The sequence below is a fragment of the Hippopotamus amphibius genome, chromosome 11, assembly GCF_030028045.1.
Source record: "Hippopotamus amphibius kiboko isolate mHipAmp2 chromosome 11, mHipAmp2.hap2, whole genome shotgun sequence".
In the NCBI taxonomy this organism is placed as follows: Eukaryota; Metazoa; Chordata; class Mammalia; order Artiodactyla; family Hippopotamidae; genus Hippopotamus; species Hippopotamus amphibius.
Window position 1 is genome coordinate 54,958,877 of NC_080196.1, and position 14,451 is coordinate 54,973,327.

At 42.1% G+C, this 14,451-nt stretch overlaps 1 protein-coding gene across 8 annotated transcripts in view; it reads left to right on the forward strand.

The window, feature by feature from the left end:
* SPIRE1 (spire type actin nucleation factor 1) overlaps positions 1-13,091 on the forward strand; it is a 214,381-nt gene extending 201,290 nt beyond the window's left edge. For 3 of the 8 annotated variants that reach the window (XM_057698892.1, XM_057698894.1, XM_057698899.1), the window contains 7 exons: positions 172-314; positions 2,572-2,745; positions 6,396-6,533; positions 7,093-7,163; positions 7,705-7,732; positions 7,827-7,963; positions 9,851-13,091. In XM_057698892.1, coding sequence (XP_057554875.1) covers positions 172-314; positions 2,572-2,745; positions 6,396-6,533; positions 7,093-7,163; positions 7,705-7,732; positions 7,827-7,963; positions 9,851-10,109 — 950 coding nt within the window. In that variant the 3' untranslated portion in view covers positions 10,110-13,091. Of the gene's footprint in view, positions 1-171; positions 315-2,571; positions 6,366-6,395; positions 6,553-7,092; positions 7,164-7,704; positions 7,733-7,826; positions 7,964-9,850 lie in introns of those variants that run through there. The other 5 variants (XR_009047974.1, XM_057698893.1, XM_057698896.1 and 2 more) reach the window with 5 other exon arrangements.
* Positions 13,092-14,451: the final 1,360 nt, after the last annotated feature.

Here is a 14,451-nt window from a genome sequence, read left to right on the forward strand (position 1 = left end):
TCTCGGTATCCCCCTAGGAACCTCCCATCTTAATACACCTCTCCAACAAAATAAACACTTCATCTTTGAATGCAATGTTTGTCACAAATGACAAAGGGTTTTCTGTTAGAAATTCGAAACCTAAGTTTTTTTATGAAGTTTATTTCAATGTGGTTCATTCCATTTCTTTAGACCCTCCAAAGTTCTTGCCCATATCCTCCACACCCCAGCCAGAACGACGGCAGCCACCCCAGAGACGGCATTCCATTGAAAAGGAAACGCCCACCAACGTGAGGCAATTCCTGCCGGCGTCCAGGCAAAGCTCCCGGTCTCTCGTAAGTAACCCACAGACTCTGCAGAGCAACTTGCCAGTGATTAGAGGATCTGGAATCATTAGCTTCCTTGAGAAGCTTCCAAGAGCTAGAATGAACTTTAAATAACCTTACTGGTTTTTAGTAGCTAAAGAAAACCAATTCTAAGAGTAACCCAAATGAAATCTATTTTTTGTTCATTTAAAGTACTTTTTTTTTTTCCTGGAAGACTTATTAATGGTTGAAAGTATGGATATTTATTAGAGAAATATTTTCTTCCTTTCGAAGGGCATTAATCCACTTAAAAATTGTTGAAACTAAATAGAAATCTTAGTGAAGTCTGACTACAATAGAGTCTTTATTGAGGCAGAAGCCCGAGGGAGAATTTTGATTAGTGAAAAACCATTGTTCATTGTTTTCAAGCATGTTTTGTGATAGTGGAGCCAAAGCAGCTATTTGAACGGGCTGACAATTTTTGCTATTTTCTAGAGACTTCCAGCCTTGTGTAGTGGCTGCTCATTTCTCAGATAGGGGATGTGGTGCATGAGGCCCTTCCAGGAAGAGGTAGCAGATCTGCCAGCCAGAGGAAGCCTGTGAAGATTCTTTTTGTCTCACTTGACTTCCAAAATACATGCAGGCGAGATGCAGGGCTTCAGTCAGTAATTCTACCAGCAGCCAACCTGATACCTAATGTTTCTTCAGATTCTCATGAATAAAACACTGGATTACGCTTAGTCCATACTTCTAGGCTATGATGAAATCATCAGGGGTTCAAATGAAGCAGTGATAGAGGTGAAGGGAGATAGTGTGGTTCTTGTGAAGAAACCAGGCCTGACCTTGCTGATGGTGTTGAGATTTGATCAGTCATCTCTCTTCCCAAATAATGTGATTAAAGAACTAACGATTTTGTAGCAGTTCCTGTAAGGATTCCCTAACCTGTGAATGATCACCACACACTGATATATGGTGAAATAGAGCCTCATCAGCAGTTTATCAACTGAAGAACAGAACTCTGACCCGACAGATCCAAAGTTTTAAATCCAAAGACTTTTGTTAATGAGAATAAATTATTTAGCAAAATACACAGTTATCATCATAAATGAAAAGTATGTAAGAAGGAGCTCCTTTGTGATTTTTTTTCACAAGTCCAATGATTAGGAGATTCTTTTCTTCACACAGCTATTCCTAGAAGTCAGTTTATCATTCAGCTATATACCTGGCCTTGTGATCATATGACATCATTGTTGAGGTTAGACTTAAGTTTTAAAATTATCAGCATAAAGAAACTGTCAGATAAACTACAGGGAGTTTTTGGCTAGTGATAGAAGCTTTACCAAGAAAGGCCCGTGAAGTGTATTTCCTGGCGAAGGGGAACTCAGTGTGTGCATGGTCAGGCTGTGAGTTGGTATTTGTGGAGAAGGACAGCAAGGTACAACCAACGTGCCTTTGTGCCATCGTGGAGAAGGGGCTCAGTGAGTGGGCAGTGGGGGGCCCTGTGGTTGGCGCTGATTGCTGTTTGGCAGCACAGAACTCTGCCCCTGAAGTGCCTCTAGGCATCAGCTGAGACAAAAGAACCTCCAGGTCAAAGTTGTGACTTTTCTTGCCAGTAGCATATCTTGGGAAGTCCATAAAATCACACTCCTTTAGTGGTAGTGCCGTCTAGTTTGGTAAGTATTGTTTTTAAAAGTATGATAATTTAAAATTTTAGCTATATTTTAGAAAACATGGAATCATTTTGTATTTATAAGCTCTCAACTAAAAATGGCAGAAATGTCTTTGTTCTTACTTATTTTCATTTTTATTGTGCCTTCCTCTCTTTCCTTAGGATGTTGAAAGTGTAATTTTTTTCATCATTTGGTCAGATGATTGTGGGTGACGGCCTCTAAGTGACGACAGCTTGTCTTTAAGTACCAACGGGGGAGGGGCGGCTGCGTGTTGTGTGTTTCTGCAGTTGCCTCTGGCCTTCATCCCAGAGAGCCTGCCCTGTGTAGGAGACTCAGCATTCACCGGACAGCTGGGTTTCAGAACCCTTAAGTGTTACTGTGTAAACTCTGAGATTCTGTAGGTGTGACTTTGTGGTTGTGTTCCTGATTGACACGTGGATGCAGACGATAGTGTGGACTTGCACGTGGAATCTACCATTGACGTCCTCCGTGGTGTTTTTGTTTTGTTTACTTTTCTTTCATGCTCTGTAATCGCTGTTTGTAGGTCACTCATGTTCAGCATTATTTTCTCCTTTTCTTTTTCCCTGCCATTTTCTTTTCCCTTATGTATTGTTCAGGTTCCTAGGATAACCAGAGCATGGCCAACGACGCCTTTCCGACCACTTTTTTCTACCCTACAAACAGCTTCTCTGCTCGGCTCTCACCCTTTGGAGGCAGCCATGTTGGGGGTAGCAGGGGCTATGTATTATCTGTGTGAGAGAGCTTTTACCAGCAGGTGGAAATCCGCAAAGGTTGGCCTCTTTCTGCTGGTTCTGGGAGTTACTTTCCTCTCTGTCTCTCTGGCAGTGACCCCTCAACTACTGCACTCTGCAAAAATTAACAGCTTAGATGGACACTCTGCTTCTGACCATTGATTCCAATCTTTGGTAGATGTGTAGATCACACCATGATCTCAATTGATGGGACAATAGTGAAAGGACAACAAACTCAGAATGCAGCAGCATTAGTGCAACACCCCCCCATCCCCCCCACCCTCACAACCCAGGGCTGCCCCACCCTCAGAAGAGCCATTGCCCACACACTCAGCTGCCCGGCCCGGGAGCCCCAGGGCCTCTTTCTTCTCCAGCACCTTTAAAGCTTGTTGTGATGCTCTGGATGTTATGTGGCTGTTATGAAAATCCACTATGCTTCTCTGTAGAGAGAAATTAGAAGTTTTCTTTTTATTGATGTGATTATTTAAAATATTTTAAATCTCATTTTGTATTGTTTTTGAGATTTTCATACATAATACATTTTTTAAAGAAAGTATAATAATTTCCAAACCTCAGTGGTATAAAAAGCCTCGGACTGTATTGAGGCTTCCCCTGCCCCCAGTGTGACCTGGGCTGCTGACCTGCTGACCAGTGTTGGCAGCCGCCTAGCCTGGCTCTTCACAGCCCTCTGTTTACCAGACCTGTTCTGGACAAGTGAACCAGCAACTGGTTACTTTGTTATTCTTTATGACCCATGTTGGTTTAGAAAAGAGACTTTGGATGTAAATGAGGTACAACAGATCCCTTTCTCTGTTTATTTGTCATGAAATACAGGGTAAATCTCTTCGTTTTTTCATTTTAGATCTGGCCATGTGAGCACATGGTCAGATGTGGGGGTGGCATTTAATCCTGTCCCTCCTGCTGCTGTTTCTGAAAATCTGCTGACATTTTATTTTTATTTTCAACCCTCCTCAAACAGTCTGTCTAGTAAGTCTACATATGACTTTAGACAGAGAATTCATCTTGAATTTTAAAGGTGAACTTGAAAAAAGAAAAGAGTAATTAATGTTTGCTATTTTTATTTAAATCTGCCTTCCTTTGGTTTATTAAAAACTCAAAAAAGAATGGTTGTTTTGGATAATTGTCAACTATCTGCCACTTATTTATGAAGTTTTTGCTAACCAAGAACACTATAAAATAGGAGTTCTAAAGGCACATCTGCTCCCACAGTATATTGTAATCTCTATTAAAGCTCTTTGGGATTAGCTTTCTTTTCCTGAATGTGGGAGCTGCACTGAAGCAGAAAGCAGCTGGAGAGTCTGAGTCGTGCTGCTCTGGTCCCTGGAGCCCACACTGAGCTATGAACTGAGCTGAGCGCCTGCTGCAGGTGTGACCCAGCCCATCGTCCATCGTAACCACGGGGGCTAGGACTTGGCTCTTGGGTAGAACCCTGAGCACCCTTCACATTTTGGGGCATTAGCATCTCAGCAAGATCTGTTAAGGTTTAATTTGGCTTTGGGGATGTTGAATTAATATTTTTTGTCAGTTGAAAAAAGTAATGAAAGCTGTATTAGTAACTTTATTATTTCCTTTCATGTTGCATTAAAGATTTGTTGTCCTTGGGAAAACACCAGAATTAAAACATTAGCATTTGACATAATGGAAGGTATTTTTACTAAAGAGTAATCTGCTTGAAATTTAAAAAAAGAATAAGAACACAAAAAAAATCCACAATGTCTTTGCACATCTGATAGAGCACTTGATTTGTGCATTGGTCCAAGCAGTAAGTTGAAAGTATGCTTTGACTGGTCCCTTTTGTGACCTGAGACTAAGGAGCGGGAGGCACAGGATGTCAGGGTCTCTGTGTGGGGGGCATCCCATCACCCAGATGCATCTCCCCACCCTGTTGTGGCAGTTGTGACGTTGGCACCATCACCATCTTCCTAATATATGACAGCCAATCTTAGGGAGTGGCCTTCTGCTTGTTTGCTAGATTCATATGTTATTTTGATCCAGCTCAGCAATTTTGTCACAGAGGCAGCCATCAGAAAATGTACAACTGTCATGCTCGTCACTGACAAATAAAGATGACCATAGGGATACTTCTTATGAACTATGTCAGAAGCTGAGAGAAGTCGCTCTTCAGACATGTGCAGCTGATGCTACTATCTGTGCACAGTCGTGATGCCCAGAGGCAAGCCTGTTCCCAGTGGACACCACACTCTGTTCTCAGGGTCAGGTGAAGCTCAGGAAATATTGGACATGCCAACTTAATCCTATTACCCCATTCAAAGAAAACTGTGTGACGGTGGGTTTTTTTTGAGTATTTCAGACATCCTAGAGCGCATGATATAATCTTTCTAAACAAACTATCCTCCCACCCTCCAGAAAGTAAGTTCTTCATCTTAAACATTCAATTGCAGGATCTTTTCCAAAACATTTTTAGCAAATTTAATCTTCCCTAAGTTAGCTTGAACAGAGATAATTTTGTATCGTTTATTTGTAAGAAGCAGTAGTTCTGCAAACTACTTTTTTTTTTTTTTAGTAAATGCTAATGTTTTTCAAGTTTGCAACCTAGATTTGTTTTTGTTTTTCTGTGATTGAAAGACAGAACTGAATGTTAAAACTCCATAAACTGACTGCACTCACAGTCCTGTGCTTTCTCGTGTGGCTTGACTCCAGAATGCCTATGTGCAGCGCTGTTGTGTGTGTGGGCGTGAGTCACAGCATGTGTGCACCGAGGACCTCGGGGCTGTGTCACTTCCCAGTGGTGGCACAATGGCCCTCGTGATGCCCAGCAGGGTGCGGGTGCACAACGGTTCTGTCTTTCTCCTGGGCCCACCAATCAGGTGCAGGGCCGGCTGGGGAGCAGATGGTGTGGGGCTCTCTATTCAGTGGGACCAGTTACATCAGCACCTTTCTGCACTGTGGTTTGGGAAACCATCCACACCAGATAGCCAGCCTCGGTGTTTATTGTCAGAGTCCTCTGCTGTCTCTGCCTTGGTCCAGTGCAGACTGTGCTTCTGCAGTTGTTTAAAAGTGATGAGAGATCTGGAGCGCGTGGGGCAGCCTGATGGGAGTGCCTGCTGGCTTCCGGGTCCAGTTCCACTCACACCATTGGGAGTTCTCAGGCTGTGCTGATGTAACTTACCACTAAATAACGCTTCTCAATACCAATTACTAACCACCTTCTTTTGGCTATTCTGGGTACCACAAATCAGTTTTTAAAACAGTACCAAAGTTGTGGATTTGCTATTTATCTATTAGCAGATAGTATACAACAGGAAACTAAATAACGTCTTTGTGTAATCATAGGAGAAAACTGACATAAATTTGGTTTAGAACAATAACATTTTCTTCCCGAGATTTCAATGCATAGATACATAGGTCTGCTTCATAGAATAGAGATACCTGAGGCAAAACATCTAAACAAATGTGAGGAACTTTAATTAATTGGAAATTTCAGTAGACTACAGTGTTTCACATGCTCCCCGGAAGTTTTCTGCCACCTCTTGTCTCAGTGTAATTAGAAATTGTGTGGTTCCCAGAGTGAGCCAGCTCTGCTCCAGTGTTTCCTGGGAAACCTCTTTTCTTCTCTGAAGCTACTAACCAGGTGACTGATCTGAGGGGAACTTTGCCTCACCAGAGGTGGTGGGAACTTCTTATTCATGTGGAATTTTGAATTTCAGGAGGAATTCTGCTACCCAGTGGAATGCCTAGCACTTACTGTGGAAGAGGTGATGCATATTCGTCAGGTCCTGGTGAAGGCAGAGCTGGAGAAATACCAACAGTATAAAGACGTCTACACTGCTCTGAAAAAAGGAAAGGTAGAGCCGTTTACAGTTGGTAGGTCAGCAGGGTTAGAAGAATGGTTGGTCCCAGGCATGTCCGTTGAGGGACAGATGGCACCAGACTGTGGGGGGATTCTGGGAGGTAAGAGGCTTACCCTCTGGCAGGCAGTCCCTGTTCTGCCTTGCTCACAGAAGCAAGTATTTTTGTTTCTCCCGTAGAAATGGAAAACCAGAAGGTTTAAAACCTTCATAAAACCAGGTCTGCCCTTAGTTGTTATGCTTTTAAAGGATTGTATCTGAGAGAAAATGTATCTGAGAGACAGAGGAGACTTTTTCAGAACCTTCTTCAGATTACTTCTGTGATGGCGAAACTGTTGAGAACTGTGGCCTTTTATTACTTTTTAAAAGTAGAATTATAATCAAATACAGAGCTAGATTATAATTAGCACAGAACCAAACTTAATGAAAGGGTCGCTAAATGCTCTTCTCCCTTTGTCTACTGAACTTTCCACATATAAATGTGTGTTCAAACATGCAAATTAGGAAATTCACTATTGGCAATGCTTTTTTCTCCTTTAAAATTTTTATTTTTTAGCTCTGCTTTTGTTGCCGAACCAGGAGATTTTCCTTCTTCACCTGGTCTTATACCTGTCAGTTCTGTAAGAGGTAAGGCTTCTTGTAATTGATGACAGCAGTCAAGGAAACCCCAGTTACCTCTGCTGTTTCACTATTTTTCTTACAGGAACAACATTAGAAATAATCCAGTCTCTTGTCATGTGCTGTGCTTGTGAGTTAGTGATTGCTAGCAGATAATTGCTAGTGGACAGTTGTTTGATATTAAGCCTGGAAAATGCTTCTCTGAATGTATTTCTTTTACATATCCAAGATAGTTCTAATAATAATATGTCATGTTTGAACAGAAAAAAATAAATGTGACTGTCATGTGATCCCAGGATAGACAAGTAAGAAAATCCCAAACAGAAGTAAGTTGATCCTCTCATAGGACACAGTGTTAAGAGTTCAGTTTTACAGGTTGATTGTCTTTTTGGCAGTCCAGTTGTATCAGTTTGTTACATTCTGATAGAAGAACCAGAGAGTTTGGGGGACTTACTGTAGAAATTCACAGCCATGCAGCCTCTGGCTTCTCTTAACTCTCCAGTCGCGTCCGTGGTGTCACGCTGAGTAACGCTTCTGATTTTGTGTACAGGCCGGTGTGCTCCCAGTGCTGCAAAAAGGTAAGCTAAGCTTAGTGAAATCACAGCTTGTGCTAATTTTAATGACTGCCTCTTTAGCAGTACTGCTCATTCTCAGTTTTATTTGGGATAATAGATGCGGCTGCCCTCCAAGCCATACTCCACCCTTCCTATCTTTTCATTGGGACCTTCTGCCTTGCAGAGAGGGGACAGTTGTGTGAGGCCAGAAAGATCCTCCACTGGCCACCATCGGCCACTTCGGAGCATTGCCAGGTGAGCAAGGCGCCTGGATCTCCAGAGCATCTTTTGTGAAAGAAGAAAGCTCTTTTGAGGACTGTGGTAATGTGGTGGGGTTTTGGCTTGAGAGAGTTCAGGTGGGTGGGTTGGTTGGTTTTAATGTAGTTTTGACTTGTACACAAATCTCCAAAAGTTGCCAAAGGTCACATGACAAGGGATGATGGCTAGCTCCTTGGAAGATACTTAATCTCAAGGAGTTTAATTTTTTTTCTACTTTGGAAATAATTATTTTGTATGTCCTTTAAAAGTCATCTTTAAAACTGACCTTATTTTCAATGGAGTTGTAAACCTGCACATAACAGACTAATCTTTCCTTCTTTATTTTTTTAAATTTTTTATTACTTTTAAAAATAAATTTATTTTATTTTTGGCTGCGTTGGGTCTTTGTTGCTGCGTGCAGGCTTTCTCTAGTTGTGGCGAGTGGGGGCTATTCTTTGTCGCAGAGCGCAAGCTCCTCATTGTGGTGGCTTCTCTTCTAGAACACAGACTCTAGGTGCACAGGTGTCAGTATTTGCGGCACGTGGGCTCAGTAGTTATGGTGCATGGGCTTAGTTGCTCCACAGCACGTGGGATCTTCCCAAACCAGGGATCAAACCCATGTTCCCTGCATTGGCAGGCAGATTCTTAACCATTGCGCCACCAAGGAAGCCCTTTCCTTCTTTAGTTTTGCAAAAAATCTTTTTAATCCTTTGTTTACAGTAGTCTGTGATAACTTTGGCTTACTTTCTTGTTGTAAAGGCAGAAATAAAGCTTTATGCCAAGAGCTGGCAATTTAAAAGAAAAAAGGTGCCTGCATTCAATCCCTTTGCATATAATGCAGAGTGAGGTTAATGTTGGTCCTTAAGAAAGACAGGAGGCCACTAGACCAGCTTGGGCCACGTGCTGGCAGGGCGGGGGGGGTTGGGGTTTTACACACCAGGAGCCCACCATTTGGCAGGGACACTGGCATTGTTGCCAAGTGCCGGATGGTGGCTGTTCTGCATGTCAAGGTCTGTGGACAGTGAGGCGAGGGAGCTGGGACCCCAGCAGGTAGCCTGTGCCTGTGGTTCCTGCTGCTGTGCTCAGTTCCCATCCCAACCTCTGAGTGTGGGCGCCATCCACTGCTCAGGGCAGGCGAACCACAGTCTGCTGTTTTTTCCTGTGCTAGCCCTACATTCTCATTTGGTTTAATTAAAATAGTAAATGAGTAGATGATTCCCAGTTATTTCCAAAAACTACCCAAAACATTTATGATGATGTTGGTCTAGTTAACCCCAGCTTTCTGGAATCCAAATAGTCACCCATGTGTAGAGAATTGTTGTGGAGGGGGAAGTGTATTTGATAAATACAAAAATGATAAGAAAGCTGGCCCAAAGGTAATTTTTCAGGATGTGTTGTAGGATTAAGATAAATTTACTTCAGTTTCCTGTAGTCTGACCTACCATCTACACTTAACTAATATTCATTAACCATGACACGGGGTCACTGGAGAAAGAACTTGAAGTTCTCTCTGAATCATCAGTAGGACGTTAGCAACATGTACTTCATTTCATTTCAGTTGTTAAAAGTTCATGATCTATCTATGTATAGCTGTCAGATGAATACTCTGAGTATCCTATTTTCCAAAAATTCTAGAAGGGGTGCTAAGGGCTTTTAGTACTATTATTTCTTAATAAAACATGTTTCCTGGTTTCTTTCTTAAAAAATATTTTGAACATTGTTGCCAATTTTAACTTCTTTGGACAAATGTAACATGACTAAATTACCCACCCATTCCATCATGTTTTGGGAACAAATTTACTTTTTCTGCACATATTTTCTTAGTATTGCAGTAGAACTATAAGTAACAATAGTGGATGTTTTAAATGTTTTGTTTTTTTCCAGATTGTCCTCAAAATCCAAGTCTGTGGACAAATCAGATGAAGAACTCCAGTTTCCCAAGGAGCTGATGGAGGACTGGTGCACCATGGAGGTGTGTGTAGACTGTAAGAAGTTCATTTCAGAAATCATCAGCTCAAGCCGGCACAGCCTGGTGCTGGCCAACAAAAGAGCCCGATTGAAAAGGAAGACGCAGTCTTTCTACATGTCCTCAGCAGACCCCTCGGAGTACTGCCCTTCAGAGAGGACCATCAGTGAGGTGTGAGCCTGTGCCTTCGTGTGCGGCATCGCGTTTGCATGGGAACACGAGCGGGCGGTGCAGCTAACTGGCTCGGGTTTGCATGAGATCAGGGTTCTGCTGCGTCACGCTGTCCCACAGACTGGACACTGTGTTCATATCAGTTGATGACATGCAACCAGTCCCTCATCTGCACTGAGAGAGGACAGCAGTTTGAAACTTGCTTTTGTGTGTGTGTGGACTTGGAGGCCAGAAACTTTTTCTTTAGTTCTTCACTGTCCCTCAAGTAATTTTCTGACCAAGACAGAAAGTTTCTGGTGTGAAGAGTCGGTCTAACACAGACATCGACGTCAGCACAGTCTAAGCAGTAAGTCATGTTGGTGTTTTCACCTGACAGTGTTCCCACCTGGTGCACACAGATCCCCGGAGGCCAGGCCAGGCTGTTACCAGCTCAAAGCACAGAACCTGTAGGGATTTGCTCGTGTTCTCAAAGTGGTTTTAAATTATTGTTGGTCTGAGATAAAGACTCAGGAGGGACTTTATTCCGTGCTCCAGTACAAAGCATCTGAATAAGCTGTACACCCAAGTGGGAGACCATGGCCCCCACGTTGTGTCTGTCTCTGGGCAGAGGGGCAGTGTTTCCTGAGCAGGTGCAGGGCTTTCCTTATCTTGAATGTATTATGGTTACTAGTAGTTTTATATTGGAGGTCTAAGGATTAAAGTTTTGTGGCATTTCGGGACAGAGGCAGCCTGGAAGTTTGTTCAGAAGTTGAGTATTTTGGCCAATAGGAGAAGGGCTGTGAGTGTGTCAGCCATGCCACGGGAACCAGCTGTGTGCCCATATGTCCAGCTGCGGTTTTCATAACTTTATAGTCTCGCCATCATGACTAAATTAAGCCACAATTTGGTACCTAAGGTCTCAAACTGAAATTTATTTATTTTTATAAATGAATTTTAAAAGAAAAAAACATGGCCTAGTTCTTTTAAAATTGTAAGAAAATTAACCTGCTGATAGGCTTTTTGGATGCTTTTTGCACACGTTCTCCTTCTAAGTGACTTGAGTGAGTCAGGCGGATTTTGATGAAGCCGGGTTGAGGCAGCACCACACACCTGTCATTTCTCAGCTTGGGTGGTCCATTCCGTGGCCATCTTTATGATTTTGGTTTGCTTGACAGTGACCAGCCAGTCAAGTTGCCAGTCTCATTTGGAAGGTCAGTTAATGCACATGCATAGCAGTTTCCTGAACGCTCTCTAGGTCACATCTGCAGTCAGCAGTGTGACTGCACTGCTAACCAGAAGGTATGGCAGTCACCCTTCACCCCACCTCGCAATATAGTAGCATCTGTATAGCGGATGAACAGTAATACCTCAGGACTGCCCTTGCTAGTGGTTTTACATGATTGAAATTTATAAATTAGTAAATGGCTTAAAATTACTTACAAAATAAACTTTACCAATTGACTAAAGTAGTGCATGTTACCAGCTTGTCTGTATTTGCATGTAAAAGTGGGCCACCAGAGAACCCTTACTGATTATGGAAATGTTTACATTGTTTTAAAGACTCTGACATAAGAGCTTTAAACATTATATTGAGTGAATCTCATTTATAAAATTTTCCAAGGGACGATTTGAACTCTAGACCCCAGATGGTTTTGCCTGAGCCTCCAAACAACCACCAGGAAAGTATGAGGGAGATGGGGTGGTGTTTATATCTGTGCACAGGCCAGACCTAGGAGAGTGTGCTTTTTAAAATAATGACTAGTTTACAGGTGTTAATAAAACACAAGAAACTAACCCCTAAATGAGAATTCTGTCCACATTCACAAGGCAAATAAAATCTAGCACATCTAGTCTTTGACTTTACTTCTCCAGGTTTGTGACACTGTGCAGGCTGTTTGGGCATCGTCAGTGCCTTTTAGCAGAGCATCCACAGCATTAATGGGTTTGCCGAGTGCATTGAAGAGGTTGAGTGGGCGCTAGGTCTCCATGGGACAGTTTGCAGAAAGTAGAGTAGAAAAGGGCACATGCCACAGCTAATATTGTAGAAATCAAATCAGCATCACTTTCTGGTGCCAAAACAGATTCTCACACTACCCCTCCCTTATCCATGGCATATGTCCCCAGCACATCAACCAAATTGGGTAACTTCTGGGGGGTCATTCACTGCCAGCCCGTGGGGTGTGCTTTCACAGTCCTCAGCCTTGGCCGACCTGAGGCCCAGCTTCCTTCCTCCCTTCCTATTGGGATAACACGCCTTCCCAGGCCTCCTCTTTGTCCTGGTTTTCGGCACTGACTTCTGGTCTGACAACAGCAGTGCTGTCAGCCGGCTGGTCTCAGTGGAGCCTGACGTGTCCCGGTGCGTGGGCCTCACTCGCCCTCTCTCTCCAGGCTCACACCCTCCTTTGCATCCCCTGCCTCATGAGCTCACCCTTCTCACAGCTGAACTCTTTATCAGTGTCAGGCAGAGAAGAAAGCTTGTAAATACTGTAATATATTTATTAATATTGGAAAGGTGTTCATTCAGTGGACAATAAGGATTAACCCTCCCAGGGCAAGTAAAAGTTAAATCAAGCGATTGATGTATACATCGACTTAACAGTTTTACTAGATTTCAAGTCTTAAGCCGTTCAGATTAAACCAGAAAGTTGTTATGTAGGAATTTTAAAATGATCTTACATTTGATGAGATCCCATGAACTCATAAACTCACGTCGTGTGATTAGCACCGTGAACTCATGCCATGAATTTTTTAAGGCTTTTATTTTTCTAACTGTGTTAATAACTGTCAGACTGGATTTTAGGTGTCACATAGGAGACATAAAAGTTTTAAATTATGTTGCTATTTGCTAAAGCAAAATAGCAACTTTGTATATGCGAAAGTGTTGAAGGGCCATGGGGAAATGTGTACACGTTGACCTGGCTTCCTCTGTGTATAAAAGTCAAGGTACTGCTGGCATTCAGCATGACGTGACGATACTAAACATTTTCATTAAATTCTTTTATTTTAAAATTTATCTAGGGGAAAATAAATGATTTTTCACCATGCTTTCTGTGTGGAGTTCCTGTTGTAAAATGAAGATGTCTTTTGGTAAACTAGCTGTTTGAAACCACCTAGGTTGGGAAGACAAGATACATTTATATGACATCAGCAGTTTACGATCAGCTTGAGAAATACAGTTTACAAGAACCACACTGGAAAAATGAATGAAAATGAGCCACCACTGTAATTCTACAGTCACCAAGCAGCCTGTCTCCTTTTTCACCTCAGTAGAGTAGGAAACTAAAATCTATAGATAGTATGTAAAAATTATTGTATAAGAAGTCACATCTATGGAGACAAATTATGTATAGAAGGATAAAGCTTTTATTTTTTTTTCCTAAATAGAATTCCTCAAGGTATATATTCTTAAAATGTCCCATGAAGGAAAACTTCTTGTTGTAGCTATTAAAGGCTTGAGAAGAAATTGGGAAGATTAAACCCAGAATGAATTTAGGGAAGTTCTTTTGTCTTTATGGTAACTAAATATAGAGCTTCATTGGCCCTTTACATATCTTAAACATTACGAGATAGTGTGATAATTTATTCATTACTCATTTGCCAGATATATTGTAGGCTCTTCTTCTGCTAAATTTTCTCTGTGACGTGTGTAAGAAGACTTCAGCTCATAATCCTAACATTCACTGACTTTCTGAATCCAGGTCAAAGCCCTTGCCTTGTGCCTTCTGGATTCCACAGACACAGAGAGGTTGGATACCAGGAAGGGAAGCTCTGGGAAACTCTATTTAATGGCATCTTTCTTTTTCCTTCTCAGCTCCTGTTGAGAAGTTGTAAAGTTGAAAATCATCAGAGTCTAGAATTTCATAAGGAGAACTGTTCTAGGTAAGGGCTTGATTGCACATATGACGAGAGAGTTCTCTCTGCAGTGTGTGTGTGTGTGTGTGTGCGTGCACACGTGCGCGCACACGTGTGCACATCTCACACACATGCATTCATCAGAGTGTGCCTTCTTCCCACATGTCAGCCTTAGGCCATATCTAGAAACATCTGCCTTTGCTCATCCAAAAAAATTTAAGAGCTAAGAACCTACTTAATATAAAATTCTGCTTGTACTAATTAAACGTTCAGGTGCAGTTACCTGGCAGACTGAATTTACAGTGCTCTTCTGGCTCACGCCATTCAAATGTGTATGGTGTATATATTTATGTATTTAGAATAGATTTTACTGTGTGGAACATTCTGCTGCTCTGTTTCTGCTGTTGGGTTTTGATGCTGATAGCAAAATCTGAGCCACTTTCATGCTATTGAAGTAGTGGAAGTAAAAGGGCTTCAGAACTGATAAGACATAGTTCTCTAAAAGTAGGCTCTTGAA